Source organism: Aulonocara sp. 'chitande type north' Nkhata Bay, linkage group LG6, assembly GCF_057382095.1.
Source record: "Aulonocara sp. 'chitande type north' Nkhata Bay isolate Kocher_YH1m ecotype deep benthic linkage group LG6, A_spYH_male_GT1.1, whole genome shotgun sequence".
NCBI classification, from domain to species: Eukaryota; Metazoa; Chordata; class Actinopteri; order Cichliformes; family Cichlidae; genus Aulonocara; species Aulonocara sp. 'chitande type north' Nkhata Bay.
Genome location: NC_141349.1, coordinates 18384934 through 18407062, shown reverse-complemented (window position 1 = coordinate 18407062; position 22129 = coordinate 18384934). Strand labels below are relative to the sequence as shown.

Genomic DNA, 22129 nt, shown 5'->3' with positions numbered 1-22129 from the left:
GTAGAGCTGTGTGAACTTGACCTTTTGTTTTTGGGGTATAATTTAATTCTTTCTTCTGCTTTCGAATGGCCAAATTGTGTTTTGTTAGGTCACAGAGAACTTGATCTTCTCCTCCAAAATCAAATCGTTTCATTATGACGGTAAAGTAAACATTTGTGGAAAAAAGTTTGAGGAACGTCCTCCAGATCAGACTTATCACCCTGTGAAAATATTTGATGAATTGTGAAATAAAAATTATGACCAAGTTGACCCAGATCTATTTAGCAGCTTGTGATGTGTCGAATAAGAGTCCAAAACCTTTTCAAAACTAGAGTGTTTTCAAAGAGCTGATTGATGTGGTGAATAACACCCTGTTGAATCTTTCTAAAACATGCTGCTGGCTTCACATTTAAGATGGACATTGAAAAAAAATAAAAAATTTATACAATTTTAATATTTTTCTTTTTGAAGTCTAAATCGAAGCAAAAAAAAAATAAAAAAAAATTCTGGCACAACTTCACCTGCTTCCAAGGTGCATGGAGAGGATGAAAGAATTCACAAAGTAGGAACTCCAGCAACACTTGAGGGAAGATTAACAACTTAAATAATTGACCAACGCGTTTCGGCTTGTGGCCTTCATCAGGGTCATAGTAAAACATTGTAAAAAAATTGCTTAAATACAAGACAGGAAACAGAAAAAGATTCAAATTAACCAGTCAAAACTTCATAGATAGGTCAGCTGACATATAATAGGTAGGTATTGGTTAATTGGCTAAGTCACGCCCAAGTAAATACCAGACTAGATCATTACTGATTATTCACATTTTGCTCAATGTTCAAGCCTTTTTGAAAATGGGGTTGTACAATAACCAGATTCATACAAATTTTCAGTTAGTGCAGCCGCTTTGACTCCAGCAACCTACGCATTGTGGGTTAGCATGTAGGTATGCAATCACAAGGGTGCAATTTTGCTGGTAAAGTGAGCTTTAACTCAAAACTCAATTTCAACACACTGGTTTGAATACACAAGTATTACCTGGGTATTCTACACGTTAATACTTTGATCAGTAAAATAACCGGATAAGTAAAGTCTGAGGGAAAGCAGATGATCCCTTATGAAGGGTAGAATCATTCAATCATGCCCTTTACTAATGCAGAGGAACACGCCTCTAGTTACAGAGCGGCTTCAACTAGAGGAAGTGAATATATCACCAGTGTGTCTGTCTGAAGTGAAGCTGAATATCATTAATTATACTAACACTTTACAGTGTTCATAGCTTTATGGTAAAGTGTCAAGAGTGTCAAGAAACCATCTGTTCTGTGCTTCTAAAACTACTGCACATAACAGACTTCAGGTTTCAATGTAGAAAACCTTTCTGAATCAGAATGACAGCTGACTTGGTCTGAATACAACAGTCAAGCAGCTGACACTGGGACACTTCTCCCCCCTTTCTTAGTTTTCAGCCTAGTCTGTTGCATTTACTCATGTAAAATATTAAGACATGCACTTTATCAACTTGATCTCAGATAGCTTCTGATAAATGTCTCTAAATATTTGCATAGAGTGCAGTAAAACTAAATTAATTTGAGCAATTTGCAAAGCAGTTTACAAAAGGTCAGGGAAAAAAGTTTAGTATTAATCTCTTATAACACTTTTACTGAAAAACAGTTATTGCTGTATGATGCAATTTCAATAGAAATAAAAAAAGTAACTTCTCATGCAATGCTGTGTCATACAAAACAGTTTGCCACATTTTCCACATTCTTAAGTCTATCACAGATATCCAAGGGCAGTTCATTTTCACATTATCTAAGGTTTACCTAAATTGCTAATCAACCTGCCCAAAAACAAAGGAAAAGGTAGACAGCAATGCTATGAAACACTAGAAAGAGAAAAAGCAAGAAAGAACATTTAGACATTAACATTTACATTACTTTCCCTTTAAATCTTTGCTCACACTATATTATGTTGTATCCAGCACATATGTTTTAACATTCACAACCCATCTAAGCATCTAGCACTGAAACTTGACTATCTGCCAAATAGTACTGCAATATCATCACTGTGAAAAGAAAGGTTAACACTGCTTGGCCAGAAGCTATAGCGTTCAAACATGTCATTTTAACTAGAACTTCAAGGTGCCAGCATTCAAAAAAGCACATGCTTTTCACATAACAATGCTTAATATAATAGTTAATTATCTCAGGTAGGTGCAACTCCTAGCTGGTCAATGTACAACTTTATTTTAACAACAGCTGACCTGAGCTGTTGTTAAGTCCACTATCATAATTGTCCTTCAAGTGATTCCACTATTGTTACCATAAATGCTGGAACCAATAAAAATGATGAGTAGCCATTTTATCTTTATATCTCCTGAAGTCAATTGTTGATAGTCCTGCAGTCTCAATGCATAAAACACTTAATACTGTTACCCCTCTGAAAAAGAAAGCTATGACTCAGGAGGCCAGTCCCATGGTTCAATTCACACTTTAAAGCATCAAAGCATTTATAAAGAATTTCAGCCAGTCTGGGAAGATAAGCTAGAAGTGCACATTACTCACTGTTATTGGAAGGAAACAAAAAAAACAACATTTTTTTAACAGGCCGAGACAGTCATAGTAACTCAGTTCAGCCTTTCATTGATTTAGCTGTCAGGACTGAGTCTTTCCAAACTGTCACAGATGTATCATCAAATGGAGCCGCTTTAGAATAAGACCAGATTTAGACTGTTTCTCTGTGAGTTAGCATTAACAATAAGTTGATTTAGACCATAAACGGGCCCCAAATGGATTTGACAAATCTTGAAGACATACCTTGCAGACAATACCTGATTGGAACTGAGATTACTCCAGCAATGACCCAAGGCATAGCTTCAAACTATGCAAGAACTATTCAGACAAATGCAATAAAATGCTACTCTGTCTGTCCATGTATCATAACGTATCATACCTCACAGCTACTGAGATGTTTGTTACATAAGGAGTACCTGTCAAACTGAGTGAAAGGCCTCATGAAGCATGTGGGGTAAAGTCTCCAAATAACCTCTGCAAGTTACCAGCTAGAATGTCAAAAGAATCTGGGTGTACTCTGCATCTCTGATCACCAGCGTTTCTTCACTGGCTCTCAGTTTAAAAAAAATAAAAAATAAAAAAAAATAAAAAAAATCACAAATAGCATTTAAAATCCTTTTCCTCATGTACATAGACTTTAATGAACAAGCTTGATAATATCTTAAGCTGATTCCACACATGAACTGAGAAAACTGTCAGAGGAATTGTCCAAAGCTCTCTCAGATGTAGGACACAGCAGGAGATAGTTCACATCAGCCATGCCCTCAGTACTGGAAATACTCTGTTTGGTTCAAGCGAGGGTGCTGCTGGGTAGCGTGATCATGAGAAAGGACACAAGACAACAGACGAACTAGGAAGTTTGTCGGTCAGAGACTGTTGAACATCCAGTCAAACCATGTCAGATGTTTTACATCCTGACATGTTTTTCCACTGGGTAATCTCTATAATACTATAATGCATGAAAACAGCTTTAAAGACTTATCATAATATCATCCTAGTAGAGCTCTTTGTAGTATAGTGCAGACTTCAAGAGTATCCAAATTAGGACGGCAGGCAAAGCTATCAGGATCCTGTGTTGTGGACAGACACCCTGCTCTACTTTAAACAAGCGGCCCAAAACTTCTCTTCGGGGCAAAAATTGCATAAAGATTAAATGAAACTTAAATGAAGTGACCCTAGCCATTTACTTAACGGTACAGTATTAATCTGTGTGCAAGAAAATACAAATGATAGCGGGCATAATTACCCCTGTGGCTCTTGGGCAGTTTTATTATCAGCTTGTTGGTGTTTGAGAGCCTTCAACAGCGCCTGTTCCCAGTTTCCGCCATCATAACCATTAGCATCTTGACAAAATGCCTTTGTGAGCTGGCACAGTTACAGGCGAAACAATAAGTAGAGATGTAGGCCAAGTAGTAGGCTACACTACCCTGACCCTGTTTCTTAAAAGCAGGCAGTCACTGCAACAACCGCAAATGGCGAGAAATCTATGAGCAGTTAATCTTTTACTATTTGTTCAGCATTCTACATTTAAAAGCAAACCTAAACCAGAACAGTTTGGAGAATGGTACAAGTGACTCAGGTTTGAGTGAAAGAACAACACTCAAAGAATATTAATTTAACAGAAGTTGCAGGAAGACAAAAACCATTAATCAAAAATAATCAAATTAATAACGCAAGTTTTTCTTTTGGTTTCCTGGAATGTTTGTTCTCTGACAATAATTGGAAACTTTAAAACTAACTTTCAATTAAAAAACATATGCGATTACATCTAGACTACTGTGTGTGCAACAAGACTTTAAGTTGGATGTGTTGCCTGCTTGATAAATGTATTCTAGCCACACTTTGCCAATTGTGCATACGAGCTGATTAGTTTACAAATAAACTTGCAGAATGTAGTAATTCTAATAATTGGAATTGTGCTCACTGAAGTAAAACTTGTATAAACAATAAAGCTAATTGGTTATTCACTGCTGTGTGTTACAAGTCTACATTTGGTGGTCGCCTGAAATCTAAGTTTTCTCACTTACAAAGAAATGAACAGTCTCTAATTTTTTGGTAGTTTCATTTTAATACACAGAGAGAATATCAACCAAAAATCCAGAAACAAACCCCACATTTCATTAAAATTAAATATTGCTTTTAGTGTCATTGAGTAGAATGAGTATTTGATACCCTACCAACCAGAATTTTGACTCCCACAGATTGTTTGTGGGCACACAAATTACAATGAATCAATTACAGATACTCCCAACTTCAACTAGTTGTGTGTATATAACACACGCGTCCACAGAATCAATTTCTTCCATTACAACTTCACCACCACCATAGGTGAGACCAAAGAGCTGTCAAAGGATGTCAGGAACAAGATTATAGACCTGCACAAGGCTACATGTGCTAAAAGACCATCTGCAAGAAGCTTGGTGAGAAAGTGACAATGCTGGTGTGAATATTTGGAAAGGGAAGAAATATAACGCACTTAGAAACACAGTCTCCAACAACACCATTAGCAACACACTATACAATAAGGTCCAACCGTTCAAGAAAGAACTTGTACAGGTCCAACTTAAGTTTCCCAGTGAACATCTAAATGATTCAGAGAAGGCTTGGGAGAAAGTGCTGTGTCCAGATAAAAATCAAGCTATTTGGCATCAACTCAACCTGTCGTGTTTGACGGAAGAGAAATGCTGAGTATGACCCAAAGAACACCATCCCTACAGTCAAGCATGGAGGTGGAAGCATTATGCTTTGGGGCTGTTTTTCTTCTAACGATACATGAAAACTTGAAGGTACATAAAGGGCAGGGCTATGTAATGTAAAACCTTAGACTTCCTGCCCTCAGCCAGAACACTGAAGATGACTCATGGATTGGTTATCCAACATGGCAGTAACCTGAAACATGCCACTAAGGCAACAAAGGAGTGGCTAAAGAAGAAGGACATTAAGGTCATGGACTGGGTCACTCAAGTACATGTATTGCTTGAGGATCAAATACTTTTTTCACTCAATGACATTTAAATGAATTTTTAACTTTTCTGTAATATGTTTTCTTTTTTTCCTGGACTTTTGTTTGATATTTTCTCTCTCTGCATTAAAAGGAAACTATCAGAAAAAATAGAGACTGGCTTTTCTTTGTAAGTGAGCAAGCATACAAATTCAGCAGGGAACAAAGTAATTATTTTCCCCACTGTACTCCAGAGGTAGTTACCACTAAACTGTCATGTGGAACAAGTTTCCCTAACCACACTCCTGAAGTAGGATGTGACACCAGGCAACTGTTCCCACCCAGTGCTTATCAACGCTCCCATTAAATCTTTTTAAAGCAAAAACAGGAAAAACAAAGCACACTTCTCAGAGATATTTCATGTAACTACAGTGTCCCAAAATACTATATCTCAAGCTTTTAACGGTCTCTAAATTCTTGTTATGTAAGACATTATATCTCTCCGATGACACGCATCTCTTTCAAACCCTGTTAAATCCTGAGGCCATCTGCCTATTTGTCAACAAACAGCAGACAATGAGGCATGATGGGTGCATTATCTGACCTGCTCCAGGGCTAAATAAAGACACTGCATAAAGAAGGAGAAAACAGGCATTCCAGTTGTGGCTTTTTAAACCCACTTACACCTATAGCTCATCCAGACCAGCTAATCCTGTTTACCCTCAAGAAAACTCACTGTGGTGATTTCACTGTTATTTCTATGAAAAAGACATGACTGCCAAAATGGTGCAACGAACACAAATGCCCTCTTTTGTTTAGGGAAACAAAAAGACCATTTACGGAAACAATGAGCACTGAATATTATTCTGAAAATAAAATAGACAGTCATGCTGACAGTCAACAGTCCTATACCACTTCGGACTACCTTCAGATACAGTGATGCAAGAAGAAAGAGGTGTGACCCTGAAATTGGGCTGATGCGACAGATAATTGAGAGCAGCAGATAGCATTTCATTCATGTGACAGATTAAAGGGCTCTTTGTTACTGCCAGAGAGGGCAAAGCATGCCTGGAGAGAGCACAAGCATCGCCCTCACTCTTACAGCTTTTGTGCCAGACTGCTTGCAAATGAAGGGAGAATGTGTGTGTGCTTGTGGGCAACATATGCACACAAGCAGTGAATTATGAAAAAGAAAAAAAGAAAAAAGACTCAAGTGTTCATATTAACACTTGTCTACCATCTTGGAGATTATCTTATTGCAACCATCGCTAGTTTCTAGTCAGGGCAAAAATAGCCTGTATCTGCTGATAAGAATAAAGCTACTAAACTCAATTTCACAGTTTTAAAGCGTGACACATAATAATTCCACAGAACAACTACTTTTCGGGATTTATTCCTGCACTGGGAAGTAATAAGGGTCCCAGGCAGCCTATTTAAAGAAATAAAAAGGGAAGATGCAAGTTTAGAACAATTAATTTCACTTATGACAGCCTATCTCAAAGGAGGATCCTCTGTGTCAACATCAGTCCCACAGATGATAAAGTGGGCAACAAGGCACTATCAAACACAAACTGCACATGCTCAGAAGCACAAAGACAAAGAAAGAGACCTTAAAATATCACTGAAGAAACAGAATAAAACTGATTTGCCTCGTTGACACAACTAGAAATACAGAATGCCTGGAAAACAGTAGCCTCGTAGAAGGGAAATTAAATGCAAGTAGATATCATAAAAAAGGATAAAGACATGCCCAAAAAGAGGCCATCTAAGCTATAGCTACAGCTAAATACAGATTTAATACATAGTGTTGCAGCAGGTAGTTCAAATACAGTGGCTCAAGACAAACTGAAGCACATGGACAGACAAATTCCAACACTCCACATTTTAACATTTGAAAAAATGAAATGAGAAACGTCAACTTTATGAATGAAAGTATGATTTTACTATACGACATCTTCCAGAAAGCCCTGTAGCATAACAAGATCACTTTGGTTAATGAAGCCCTGTGACACAGACTGCATTTTCAGATACATGAATAAACCTATCCCATATTAAATAAATCATAACTAAATAGAAACATCACAGAGTTTTATTTGTGGCTTCTTCTGCTACGAGCCTTCAGGCTGTAGTTCTTTGTGATAAACACAAATACTTTGATGTGATGCATCATTTTCATAAAGGAAATCAAAACTAACACTTAAATGATCATAGCCAGTGTATTCATATAGTTGTGGGCTGCATAGCTGTCTGCCATCGGCTCTATGACCTTGTATTCAGGTAATGCCGCCGTTACATTCCACCCATCTCCTGTGTCACCTAACAGAGGAGCCATGATTCCAGCTCAGCCTGGCTCCTCTTCACAGAGCGTCACATTAGTCAGTGCTTTATTGGGACTAGGAGATTACCTACCCTATGTAAGGCAGCGGTATACCTCTTTCATTCTCTTATATTGGGATAACCGCAAGAGCCCCAACGTCCCACTGCTTCATTTTAAAGTGCCCATGTATTAACAGTATTTACACCCTCTGAGATGTCCATTAAACACAATAAACCCTAATGAAGGAATACTGATGTTGCCTAATTGCAGCCTTTTATTTCCTCATTTATTTCTATCCTATGTAGCAACATGTAATTATGTGTGATTATGCATTACAAGGCTGTCTTTGCAAATCTACAATAAAGTCTGCTAACTAAAAGAGAATTACATCAGCAGACAGATACAGACAGTAACGTTTATTACTGGCTCAACTGAGAATTAACACCCCAGTCTGCAGCTCTTTCCAGCTTTCAGCACACTGTTTCAGTTAGCCAGAACAAAAACAAAACAGTGGCACTTCCTCTAAAGCTGTGGGCAGCCACTTAAAGCACAAGGCGCAAACAAACCGATTCTACACTACCTGCCTTAAAAAGGGGGGAAACAAGTGTAAACGAGTGACTACTAGACAAAGTCAAACATTTACTCAAGCCCAAGAGACCCACACATTTTCCCCCTCAAAAGTTGGCATGGGGTTAAAACACCAGTGACCATTGGACTTAACATTTTGACAGAAAGCCAGATATCAATATCTCAGACTTGCTAAATGTTGAACTTTGTTCACCAATTCATCTGTGTTTCAAGAAGTGCCATGTATAATCTGTAATCTAGTGGGATGAAAACTGTAACTCAGCTTCCCTTTGTCCTAACCAGTGTGGTTTGGGGATTGTTTGGTTTTTTAAGCCCACTGATTGGCCAATAGAGCAGGCTGTAACACTTTGGCAATAATTAGTTTCACTTCGTTTTAAAGAAATATTCATTACTTTTGTTTTAATAGTTAAAAGGTTAGAAAACATTATTTAAAAAAAAAAAAAAGCTCAACTATCAATTTGTGTGGCCTGTTGTCATAATGTGCACAAATCATGTTGTACACCCAATAACATCTTGACACAAGTGCTTTCAGTTTCTCTGGCTCCATTCAGGGTGGGTGCTGCTATGCTTTAGACATGCAAAACAAACAACAACAACAACAACTACAAAAAACGTGGACACCTGTTGAACCATTATGAACATGTATGATCAAGAGTAATAAGCACATAAAGACATAGTAAAAAGAAAGTATGCCATCTTTCAGGTCTGTGTCTTTATATATCAGGATATAACAAAAAAATTTCTGTTCCTTAGTGGGTCCGCTAAAGAACAGAGCTACTATTTAATTCCTGCTAATCACTGATAACCTCTATAAAAGCAGACGTTTTGGTAGTTTGTTGGTCTGGAGCATTCAGCTGTGTGTTATCACAATGCCAAGGAGCAAAGACATCCACAGTGATCTCAGAGAAGAAGAATTGTTGCTGCCCATCAACCTGCAAAGTCTAATAAGGCCATTTCCAAATGATATGAAGTAATTCTGCAATGGGAAATATTATTGACAAGTACAAAACATTCAAGACTGTTTCCAGTGTTCCCGGGAATAGAAATCCCAGTAAATTGACCCCAAGGTCAAACATTATGCTGCTTTTGGTTTCTACCTTATTCAGAAGGGGTAGCAACAGCAGGTAGCGCTGCATATTTAAGTTAACAGTTTAAATCCCAGAAAGTTGATTCTGTTTTAGTGGGAGGGAAGTCTCATCAATCAAGTTTCCTGACATCTTCACTCCCAGCTGAACATCAAGTCCAAGTGTGACTGGGAATATGATCCCAAACACAGCCTCAGATCTACAAGCAGAATGGCTGAAAAAGAAAACAATCAAGGTGCTACAATGTCCCAGTCAAAGTCCAGACCTCAACGCAATGGAAATGCTGCAGCAGGACTTTTAAAAGAGCTGTGTATAAACAAATGCCTGCAAAACTCAATGAACTGAAGCAACGCTGTAAAGAATAGAGGGACAAAATTCCTCCACAGTGATGTGAGAGACTGAAAGTCATACAGAGAATCATTACTTCAAGTTATTGCTGCTAAATATGATTGTACAAGCTACGCAGCTCTTCATTCACCGCTAAGCATTTTGACTTAGCTTTTGTTAAATAAATAATGACGTGGTGAAATGTGTCGAGTCTTGTTGTTCATCAGAGGTTGTATTTAAATTATTTTAAAACCTGGTAAGAACCAGATGATTTTTTAACTACGTCTCAATACATAAAAACTTAGAATTCCCATATTCTTTCTTTACCATAAGTGTGAAAGCCACTGCAGAGGTAATCCGTTTGAAGCGAAAATATGCCTTTTTTTGCACATTGTTCCTCTGGCTGTGTGCAAACTTGTGTATTTGATGCAGACTCTGGAAAAATAAAAACTTGCCATACTCAGATCCAAGAAAATAAAGAAACAAAACATGTTTATGCTGTGAAATTCATCCCTTGTATTACACCAGTGCTGCTTTAAACAGATTGAATTTGTTAGCCAAGACAGGTCCAATGAGCCATGACAGGGCAAGACTTCATAGGACCAAAATATAAAAAAAAAAAAAACTGTCTCTGAATACAGATATTGTACTCTGCCACACAGATTACGGTTTGTTTGTTTTTTTTTCCCTTTCCTCTATTTAAAAGTAAACTTGAATACCGGATTACGTATCAACAGTTCAGCTGTTGCACTGACAAAAGTTCAGCTCTCTATTCTCTGGCCTGCTCATCTTTACTTTCACTTTTAACTGACAGCTATATACCCCTTGAACCTTGTATCGAGATAGCGTGAAGCAGATCGACCAACTGGGGGGGGGGGGGGGGGGGGGGGGGGACAAAACAGCGTAACACTCAGACTGTGACTGTGTGAAGCAAACTCTTCTTTGCCCCCATCTATAGCAAATTCCTGACTCCAGGCACAAACAGGGCCGGCACATGAGCCCGTTTTTCTAAAAACAACTGAATAGTGGCGTTTATAACCCAAGCCCACGTGCTGCGAGTCATCACAACCACTGCTGATGAGTTGTGACACAGAGAGACAATACTCTTGGGGAAACCATGTAGTATTTAATCAATGTAGGGCTCTGGCAGATACTACCAAAGAGAAAACTATGACCACTGTGATAAATCAGACTATCATGTGGAAAGCTGTAGAATGTTGTAAGCATAATGAAATGCACAGCACCTCCTGAAAAATGACACTGTCCATGATAAAAATGCAGTCCAGAAGAGCTGCAGTGAGACAGAGGAGCCTGTACAGATCATATTTGTACAATGATGGCTTTCTCAGCTTAAAGGGGAAAAAAAACACACACACACAAAAAAACAATTGTACATATAGTCACTGGAAGCTGCTACTAAAAACAATACTTCCCCGTGATACTGCATTTACATTGTCTGCTTTTCCAGTCAGCGGTCCTCGCTTGCAATCACATGTCTGTCTAAAATTAATAATAGCAACAGACAGACAAGACTGGACACAAAAAATAAAGAAATAAATGAGGAAAAAGCGAAAAAAAAAAGCTTTGCTTTTGCAGCATCCTGGTGACACTACAAACGTGTCCAATCAAAGTAGGTCAGTGTAACATGGGTCAGTATAAGAGTGGAAAGACAAGTTAACTGATCGCTTTTTGTCTGAAAGGCATTTAATCATCATCTGCTTTGTTAATCAATTCACCGCTTAGTTTTTCTTCTTGGTTAAATGAAGTTTTCAGGCTCTCAGCTGTGCTGATATTTAGCTGATGGGATAGTTTGTGTTTAGTAGTGCTTACAAATATCTCGCCATGAGTCAGACATCTACTTGCAGTTCATTAGCCTCCTCTGTGGGGGTTGGCGTTGGGAGTAAACTATACTATATGACTATAGGCGAGCCTCCCCTATCTAAAGGATTCCATTGTTGTACCACTGTGACAAAGCAGTTTTGCAGGTTCTACCTTCACGTCTCCTCCCTCTCCCTTCCTCCCACACCTCACCAGTGAAAGCTGCGGTTGAGCATGCTCCCATTCATCACGGTAAGTTTCCTTGTTACATTCATTCTCATGCAGACACCGCAAAGTCACTTTGTGAAAAGCTTTGAGGCAGGCGAGGGCTATCAGTACTGCAGACAGGCCAAGCTGGGGTACATGCTTTAAGGTGGCCAACAGGTAACAGACAGATAAGGCACCCAGTATGACTGACCTGGATATGTCACACACTCTCTCACACACACACACACAAAAAAGCACTGACTGATTTGCTGCTGCCGCAGTATTTTCTCTGCCACGATTATTCTCACATTGGTCATCATGTCATGTTCAATAACAACCTTAGCAACATGTTTTTAACACTGATAATTACATGTGTACATGCAGGGGCCCAATAAGACAACAGAACAATGCAGCATAAGAAACTGTATGACATGCATGTCTAAATAATGAGAACCTGCTCTGATGAGCCCAATCACTCCAGCTATCTGTAAACAACCAACCAACAATATACCATTTAATTTACAGGGCCACATGGATAATAAGGGTTCATTAGAGAGAGAGGTCCTATAGCTGTGACTCACTGCAGTTTCCAGTGTAGGCTGCTTGCCTTTAAGTCAATATGGCCACACTTAGTAGAAAGTATCGATTTTGTCAGTGCTGACAGACGATCAACGCCTTTCTTTTATGCAAATATGGGTGTAAGCCAGACTTTCCCAAAGATTCACAGCCAGTACCACAGCGTGACAGTGCTATCTATGGCCTATTCTGAGCCCCATAATCAGCTTACCAGGTTGAACACAGTCTCCACAATGTCTCGGTTGGAAACTTCCCCAACTTCCACCAGGCCGGTGAGCACGGCGAATTTCATTCTTATCCCCCTGATAGGCACTCCGGGGTTGAGCCCCACGGCGCCAGGTCGCCCGTCCTTCCCTTCACCTGGCGGTGCAGCGCCCGCTGTCTCCTCGCTAGCCATTGCTAAGGAAGCGGACGGGACAGGTGGCGTTCACAGGTAAGGCACCTGTTCACCTCCAATGGTGACAGTGGAGCCGATGTCAGAAGAGGGAAATAAGGGGGAGGGGGGTTTATCTCCCCTTCAGCTGAGTTGTTGACAGTCTATAGGCACATAAGCAAGACGCTTCCCTCCCATCCAAAAACAGCCTCGAAAGTGGGTAAAAAAAAAAAAAAAACGAGAGAATTTGATGACCGCTGACACCGCGAGGCTGGAAATGTCAGTGCTCCTCTCCACGGTGAACTACTCCTCTGCCCTGTAACTTGATGCCACACGGAGGGTTTTACACTGTTAAAAGCCGTGGAAAGTGTGGTGCAGGTAACAAGGGGAGAAGCAGGTGAAGAAGAGTTCGCCCTTTTACCTGTGTCCTCCCGTGCTCCTGTGCACAAACGGCAAGCGAGGATACTTTAATATCTCCGCACAGCAGTGGAAGTTGCTATTGTCACTGAGTCCACTCACTTGACAGGTAGCGCTTGGCATAATAATAAAAAAAACTCAAACTGAATGGAAGCAAGTCCGCCAACAGCTCCGGAGAAAGCCGACAAAGAGCTGAGGTCCGCTCGGTGACCCCCTCCTCCTCCTCGGGAAACTCCGCACACTTGGCTAAATGGCAACGTTGACCCAGCTGCGCTGCATTTGCTTCCTGATCTACCCCGGTAGCTTCAGCTCGTCACCGCCATGACAGTATAGCCCTTGAGTGAGTGGCGCATGCGCAGTACACAACTGGGGACTGTTAAGCTCAGTGGCAGGTGTGCAGCTCAGGTGGTTTTCTAGCTCCGTGCACAGGGACTGCGTTCAAATCAACAGCGTGTGAACTGAGTTACTGCGAAACGTTAACGGTTTGAGCCCTGCCGCTTAGAAGTCCTCTCTAAACAGGCTCCACACAACAAAACTCGCGATTTCACAGTCTCTCTACACGCACACCACATCATTAACATCAGTAACACAAGGAGGCAAAATAAAATGCACAACAGTAGTCCGCTAACCTCAGCGAGAGAGCTACATTATCACCGTTTAAGCAATGCCAGCTAAAATTAATGTGGGACTATAAGCTTGGAAATTTTGCGTCTGAGCTGTGTCTGTCGCACAGTATGCATATTTACACATTACAGGTTATTGAAAGTGTCTTTGTTCCGTTTTCGGGAAAAGCAGCTTGATACCCTAACCTCAGGACAATGCACATGTCACGTGAACCCAATGTAAACTACAATGCTGAAGGGAGGACGTATAATAGTAAGCAGATAATGCTGCACTTTAATATTTCAAAAAGTTACACAGACCATGGGGCTGTTTATGATAATCCAGGTTTGACTGTATGCTGTGTATCAGCATGCATATAAACCTCAGGGGGATATATTTCAAATACTGCACTTGAAATGTGGCTTTATTTTGAACATGTTAAAAACATAAGGAAAAGAATAATCACAATGTATAACTTTACATGTTGAAAAGGGAGCAGAAATAAGTCTAATTCTATTAAATCCCACCCCCTTTCCACAAATAGTAACAACAATCATAATTTTTTTCTTCCTGTTTATGCCCTCTCCTAGAGATAGAGAGAAAAAGCAATTAAAATAAGGTAGAGTGTACAAGACAAGTGCCTGCTACATACACACAGAAAAGTAGTAACTGTAACACAAGCACCAACAAATCATGTTCTGAGTGTAGGAGTCTTAATTTAGAAATCTTATGTACAAACTGTCAATGTAAATCACACATCATATAATGGATAAAAAGAGGATGTTATAGCTTAAACTAACACAACAAACAAAATGAAAAGGCAAACAGGAAATACATGCAGAACAACGTTTTTGTAGGGCACAACAGCGCACACTGACAGATGTGTGCATCCCGCGGCGCTGAAAACCAAACATTAAAGCAAAGTGACGGCTCTGCTTTGCTTGCCTTTTCAAATCACCGCCACAACCATAACCCCTGACACGTGAGGGTTTTTTTTTGCACGGCTGAGGAGAAGAGACAAAACTCTAATCAGACACAATCAAAGCAGTCGAAGTCAAATAATGCCCATATTTGATACTATCTGTCTTCCCATCTCTGTTCTTTCTAGTGACTTCACATTGGCTCTGTGGGATGGATGTGCAGCCATGAGTGTTGCCACAGAGGCAGCTGGCGTCACCGTTCCCGCTGACCTCCCAGTAAAGTGTAGCTGAGCCCTCAGGGACCCTGGGAGTCATGGAAGCCAGCAGCACCACCCATGAGATGCAGGCCTTGTCTCTGATTTAATGACCTCAAATCAGCAGTCTTGTTCACTGAGCCCAAAGACTTTCTTAAATACGACCTTCAAAAAGAAGAAGAAAAAAGAACAGAAAAAGAGCAGAGAAAGCTTTTACTGACCTTTAAACTGAACTGTGCCTTCTTATTCTCCTGCAGGCTTTATGCAGCTAATGAGTGGACAAGTTTGTGACACAGCGCCACCGTAATCGTCTCTTTCTCCCCTCTTGCTGCCATCCTGTTGGAAGCTCTTATTATCTCAGAAGAAGATTATAACATCTGCAAATGATTTAGTGTCAGAGATTGCAATTAAACTGATGAGCCCTTGTTAAGAGCTCAGAGTGTGTCAGAGCAACTCTTTGAAAAATATCTTTTTAAACCATCTTGAAAGCAAAGATGACTAAAGTAATGACGGCAAATGTAATAAGCTTCTCATCCGAACCACAAATGTAAAGTTGTTGCTCATGCAAACAATACAGCAGAGGCTGTAGATCAGGGGTGTCAAAGTCATCACGGGCCACATACAACCCTACTTTGATCTCAAGCGGAACAGATCAGCGAAACTCTTCTTTCTGTCTATCTGAATTTAACTGCACATTTAATCCCCGACATATCTCAATATAAGAAAAAGAAGTGCAATTTCAACAGTAGCTCTCACTTTTCTTTACATGATAAAGAAATGCCGCTGTTGTAAATGAACAAACCCATCAGCGCCACTCTTTAGACTTAAACTGTAAGAAATTAATATGTAAAATTACAGAAATGAGTCTGGTAGCTCATTGATAAAACTGCCCTGTAATTATAAAGCAGAAAGTTACTGTCAATTCACAGAAAAATGACCTGTTTTATTTATTTATTTACATCGGACACTTTATAAAAAACTAATAAAACAACCTTGTAATTTCTATAGTAGTGAAAAAAACGTGAACAGGTGAATTGTATCAGTAGATGGGAAAATGTATGGAGTATGTTGGAGTTTTTGCTGGACTGATTTTTACCCCTGGGCCTTATGTTTGACACACCTGCTGTAGATGAAATAAAGGCAAAAAATGTCAACATAAATCAGATTTTGAATGAGAAGACACAATAAACAGCTGCCACGTCCTTCAAATAATTTTTGAAAACATCTGTGGCACTAGGAGCTGGATTTGTCAAAGTACTAATAACCTTGCTGGCATATTAGGAAGAATTAAGGAGCAAGACTTTACATAAAACAACACCTTTTTACCTGTTTACCTGGTTTACATTTGTCAATATTGGTATATGAAAGATGAAGTCCACTAACGTGTTTACTTTGTGTCCTCCATCAGGAATCAACATCTTCCACAGAATAATATGACCTTCATACAGGTGGAAGATTACAGGACTATTGTATTAGGCTTTGTGGGTAAGTGGATAAATAACCTCCGAAGTGTATTTTCCCAACAGACAAAATTCTTCCCTTTGTTACAGTAATAATGTTGGTGGAAAACAGGCAACACGCCTATTTTACCTGTTTGCACACCTTGAGACTAGTTCATCCTGTTCAGAGATGTGGAAGAACTTGTCTCCCAGTTAAAAAAAATTGGTGTGGATCACTTTTTGCTATATGACACAAATTACTAAATACGAAAATGTTGTACTATTGCCTTTCAGCATTTGACAAATTTTACTTTGAAAACTGTTGTTCCCTATGGCTGTAGTTAGTTATAAATTATTGTTGAGCTTTTTTTTTTCCAGCTTCCATTTATTTAAAAAGATTACTTAAAAAATGTAGGTTTTGTCTTTGTTACTTTGTCCTCTTTGGCCCTTCCACTGTTTTTGCGCTGTGGTCTTCTATAATCTGCCAGTAATCAAATACTTTTAGCAGGCCAGGCTATTTTATGTTGTTGTATTTGCATATCAGCCTTTAATACTAAAATGATTGTGGTTTCTATATGATTTTTATTTTATTGTTTTTTATTCTTATTTGCTTCCTTATCGTTGTAGTGGTGGACCGTCAAACTGATTCGCCATTTCTGGGATAAAAAAAAAAGTTTCCTGAATGTGGAATCTGAAATCTTTTCAAGCTTGATTAGACTACCCGTGGTTTAAACTCATAGAATTAAATGGGATGACCAGATCCCAACAAACTAAATGTAGGGCAAACACTGTGTTTGCGTGGGGCAAAGTGGGACAGGTTGACAATGCTGAATTTTATTTCACTGTTATTTCAGCCGCTGTTCTGCCTGGTAACAGTTTTTGGCTTTCAGTTGTATATGTCAATAGACTGATATACCTTTTTTGAGGCATGTCTGACATTTTGGGCAATTTTTTAACAAATCATGACTAATAAAACTGCTACTTCACACTCCTGTGTGAAGCTAAAAAATAAATAAGCTCAGTTTGTCAGTATATACTATGACTTCATTGTCTTTGTAGTTGTTTCTGTCATATTCAGCAGAATCTGCAAAGCTTGTGACTTTTTGATTTGGTTACTGTTCCCTGATGAGTATGGCATTAGAGATGCTGACCTGACTATAATTTTAAAAAAAGCCTTGCCTTCACATGCTTTAACTTTAACTCTTTATTATACACATTTGGTAAAAACGGTCTCTTTGAAAAAGCATGTCCTGCAGAACCGATCAAAGTGTGGGACACTGTCTGAAGATGTGGGAGAAGGGCACAGGGGATAAAAATGCTGCGCATTGCCACATAAAGCGGAACGTCTGCTCACCTTATTGTTGCTGATTTCAAAACTCTATTTTTTAATGTAGTTTGTTAGTTTTTTTACGAGCGTGTTAGACTGTGCTTTCACCGGCAGAGGGAGACAAATGAAACTGCAAAAACACTCGCGAGATGAGACAAATCTCACGAACCCCGAGCCGTCTCTTTAATTCTCGCGGGATTTCCGAGTTCCTCCTCTTTCACTCCCTGTAGCCAACATGGCAGTCGGCAAGAATAAGAGGCTGACCAAAGGCGGCAAAAAGGGTGCCAAAAAGAAGATGTAAGTTGGACATTCAGACATTGTTGTGTGAACAACACTTCGCTTTTTTCGTTGGTGTCATTTTGGTGTGAAATGGGTGAAGGATGAAGCCGATTTTAGGTGGATGTTAAGCGGCCAGTGCTAGTGTCGGCACCGCCGGCCCCAGTGGCGCTGAGCTGTAGCATGATGTCTCCTTTCATGCTCTTAGACTTTATGTAGTTAAAGTTGATTTTATTATGTGCGAGCAGCTCATTTGGAGTATCACCAGCACAGTAAGGGAAAGCTCAAGTAATTTGGTTGCTAGCTAGCGCCTGCAATCTTATATGCTAAAGGCTACTGAATGTTAGCTTAACTGTAGGCGAGCTTGTCTGGCAACATGGCAGTCGGACCCTACGGCTAAGAGTTAATGTATCTAACTTATAACACCATGTGGTGCAGACAATCAGTACGACCGAGCTAGTCCGTTAGGAAATCGTGAAATCGATTAGAGTAGTGGTTATTCCACGGTGTTTGCTAATCCGAGCAGTGTCCTTTCTCGTACTGGTATTCAAGCATGGCTGAGATGATTGTGAATTAATACTTTCTACTCTCCTGCAGTGTGGACCCTTTCTCCAAGAAGGACTGGTATGATGTCAAGGCACCAGCCATGTTCAACATCCGCAATCTTGGCAAGACCTTGGTCACCAGGACTCAGGGAACCAGTAAGTCTGCATTGTGCGAAGGCTGTTGTGGCTGTTGTGTGTGTTGTATGCTAATGTTGCTTTCTGTAAAGAACAGAAGTGTCATTCTTTGATTCAGTGAAACTCTGGCAGTAGTAGTAAAGATCAGCTTTAGAATTGTGTAGGTGATGCATTGTTTTCTAATGCTGTCCATAATTATCTGAGAGTATCCTTGGCGTACAGTGGGAATGTGTGATGACAAACTGTTTCGTCCCAAATGAGGGGCCTGATTACTTACGAGATCAACTGCCTTTCCCATTATCAGTACTTCAGCTTCCAGAGACTTCTCGTTACCTTTCAACCCTTTAACCTTTTTTCGTACCTCTTGTACCACACAGGAATCGCCTCAGATGGTCTGAAGGGACGTGTGTTTGAAGTGAGCCTCGCTGATCTCCAGAATGATGAGGTGGCCTTCCGCAAGTTCAAGCTCATCACTGAGGATGTTCAGGGCAAGAACTGCCTCACCAACTTCCACGGCATGGACCTGACCCGTGACAAGATGTGCTCCATGGTCAAGAAGTGGCAGGTGATGGTCACATTTTTCACCAGTGGTGCCAGATAGCTGATGATGTCACTTATGCCAATGTGTTTGTTGAGATTTGGCTACAGGGCTACACTATGTATGGTCTTGGTGTGAACATTCAGGTTTGTATACGGTATATTTACGCTGAAGTGTAAATATTGGGACTCAACACATTAGAAGGAAAAGAAAGACTTATGAGAAATGTCTTCCATGACCAGTATAAAGGGGGAAGTAATCCAATGTAATGTGGTATGTTTTAAAGCTTTTTAGATATACTTCTTTAATATACTGTCTTTTAAAAAATAATAATTACAAAACAGGAGCTTTGAGAAGTCAATATAATCACCAATGCTGCTTGGCGATGGAGAATTCTGAGTACTGGCATCCTCACAGGGCTTTTTGTCAGTGCCCCTCATGCTCTGCTGGGAGAGTGCACAGTTGATGTTTGTGCGAAGCTCTTTCACACATGCGATATGGGTTGCTGAGGATACTGGGAGCTTATTTTTGCAATAAGCCTCCACCTTTCCACAGCATTGTGTGTGCTGTTCGTGCTGTTCTTGTTTCAGAAGTGAGTGAAGCCTGTGCTGATGGATCCCTTCATTGTTTGTTAATGACATGAAGTTAATTCTGGTCAGTGGCTTAAATGTTGGGCCTATGAGATGTGTCGGCAGTTAAAATTATCTGAAGTGGTCAACCACTACAGTAGTAAGCTGGTGAGTGCAAGCAATGGGCCATCGCTAGTTAAGTCCATTCACAAAACCCTGTTTGCGTAAACATAAATTCAGGTTCACAGCGGGGTTTCATCCAGTCCCAGAGGCAGAGTGCACTCTAGAACTCAGTCTATCAAAGGACTAACATGTTATTTGACTTTTGCTTGCACGAAATTAAAATGATAAATCATGTTAAGACATAAGTGCGTACAGTCATCTGATCTGTAAATTGTATTTATTTTTTGGCCCGAGACAGCGGTTATGAAAGTGTTGGGTCTTCTCAGCAGGCGCTGGTAAAATATTTTGGATTTGAGTGTGTTGGTCATATATTCATAATTTTGTAGTGTTGTTTACAGCAATGGTAGCAGCAAAGTCTGAGTGCACCAATGCTCTTTGAAACGCAAGCAACAAAGTGTCATTTCATGTTGGCTCTTCCCATTCAAAAATCAAAGGCCACTTTATTAGATACACCTGGGATATCTAGTGTGTTCAGCTATTCGTTATACTTTCAAGCTTGTCAATGTTGTATATTGGACTATTACATCTGAGATTTCCCAACATTTTATCCGCTCAGATGGCATACATGTGGACAGCGAGCAGTAGAATCATAGACTGTTGTAGAACAAAACTGGAAATGTAGAAGCTTTCTAAATGTAGAATATGTGGCAGAGTTGTCGCATTAGACTTCACAGCTATACCTAGTGCCTTGGCAGACAAGTGTACACCTCAAACCATTTACTAGTGACTCCAGATTAACAAAACTTTCAAGTTGGGTTTTAATGCATTTTGGTTCGGAAAAAGAAACGTGAGAAGCACATTGAAGGAACACGAGCAGAAAGTTTGTTACAGACCGATGCGTTTTAAGGCGGCACTGTTAATGTCATCATTATTTTTCTGCTCAGACCATGATTGAGGCCCATGTGGATGTGAAGACCACCGATGGCTACCTTCTGCGTCTTTTCTGTGTGGGTTTCACAAAGAAGCGTGCTAATCAGATCAGAAAGACCTCCTACGCCCAGCACCAACAGGTCCGCCAAATCCGCAAGAAGATGATGGAGATCATGACACGTGAGGTTCAGACCAATGACCTGAAGGAAGTGGTCAACAAGTTGTAAGTCTCATGTTTCTGACTAAAGCACAGATGGCATTATTAATTTAAGATTGAGCTAATTATATCTCTGAGTGCACTCAGGTTTTGTGTGTGTCGCAATTGATGGTTTTAAATGAATGCGTTTGCTTTTTCGTATTCCAGGATCCCTGACAGTGTTGGCAAGGACATCGAGAAGGCATGCCAGTCCATTTACCCTCTGCACGATGTGTACGTTCGCAAGGTCAAGATGCTTAAGAAGCCCAAGTTCGAGTGTAAGTAATGCATGTTAGTATTTACAGTGTTTCTTTTGTTTGTGGGAACAAAAGATGACAATGTTTCGGTCCCATATGATCACCTGATTACCTAATTGAGATCAGCTGATGTTCCCTTGCAACATGCTAGTTGACAAGCAGACATTCTTGGTTTAATTGAATGAAATGTTACAACTATGTCTTTGCCATTACATATGTATGACAAACTGTCATTTGCAAGTTGTCAGTAATGGTTTGATCAGTCAGTTAAATTCCCTGTCCTCCCTTGCAGTGGGCAAGCTGATGGAGCTCCATGGTGAGGGTGGTGCTGCTGGTGCTGCAAAGGCTTCCGGTGATGACACTGGAGCCAAGGTGGAGAGGGCTGATGGCTATGAGCCCCCCATTCAGGAGACAGTGTAAAAACACCCTGATTTGAATAAAAAATGTAAATGACCAACAAACTGTCCTGTTTCTCTTTGTCAGTAAAGTAATGCAGTCGTTCAGTCAGTGCATGTAAGGAGGGGATAAAATGCTACAAAATCCAGCACTCTCGAAGGAACTAGTCACCAGATAAAAGGTGGATGCTGCAGAATTAGCAGTGCATTAGGTCTTGTTTGTATAAAAGGTAACTGACCTGAATTCAATTTATTCTTCAGTGTAGAAGATGCCTGTGTTTCCAGTATCTGTGGTAAAACTCTTGCAGTATGCACAGGTCCTGTTAAATCACATTACTGAAGCTTACTAAAATTATAGCAGTAATATTCCCCCCCAAAATTGTGATTTAATTTCATCTCAGTAAAGAACACTTTGAAAGTGAA

At 40.0% G+C, this 22129-nt stretch overlaps 2 protein-coding genes and 1 non-coding gene across 10 annotated transcripts in view; 2 read left to right on the top strand and 1 right to left on the bottom strand.

Moving 5' to 3' along the window:
* lrba (LPS-responsive vesicle trafficking, beach and anchor containing) overlaps window positions 1-13536 on the bottom strand; it is a 176200-nt gene extending 162664 nt beyond the window's left edge. For all 8 annotated transcript variants that reach the window (XM_086295381.1, XM_086295382.1, XM_086295384.1 and 5 more), the window contains exon 1: window positions 12621-13536. In XM_086295381.1, coding sequence (XP_086151507.1) covers window positions 12621-12806 — 186 coding nt within the window. In that variant the 5' untranslated portion in view covers window positions 12807-13536. The remainder of the gene's footprint in view (window positions 1-12620) is intronic.
* Window positions 13537-17896: 4360 nt separating this feature from the next.
* On the top strand, window positions 17897-21772 carry rps3a (ribosomal protein S3A). Its single transcript, XM_086295393.1, has 6 exons — window positions 17897-18039; window positions 18616-18719; window positions 19076-19263; window positions 20873-21081; window positions 21223-21332; window positions 21604-21772. The coding sequence occupies exons 1-6, from the start codon at window positions 17978-17980 to the stop codon at window positions 21729-21731; spliced, it is 801 nt and encodes a 266-aa protein (XP_086151519.1). The 5' UTR covers window positions 17897-17977; the 3' UTR covers window positions 21732-21772.
* LOC147327627 (small nucleolar RNA SNORD73) lies at window positions 21379-21445 on the top strand. The gene has a single exon (XR_015130075.1). It is a non-coding gene; the product is annotated as a small nucleolar RNA SNORD73 (small nucleolar RNA).
* Window positions 21773-22129: the final 357 nt, after the last annotated feature.

What these genes read in the sequence shown, in the direction of transcription:
- rps3a (XM_086295393.1), top strand. Translation starts at nt 17,978, where the DNA reads ATGGCAGTCGGCAAGAATAAGAGGCTGACCAAAGGCGGCAAAAAGGGT. An exon ending in CACCAGGACTCAGGGAACCA is followed by an intron (nt 18,720 to 19,075) that starts GTAAGTCTGCAT and finishes TGTACCACACAG; the next exon opens with GAATCGCCTCAGATGGTCTG. An exon ending in TAAGAAGCCCAAGTTCGAGT is followed by an intron (nt 21,333 to 21,603) that starts GTAAGTAATGCA and finishes CCTCCCTTGCAG; the next exon opens with TGGGCAAGCTGATGGAGCTC.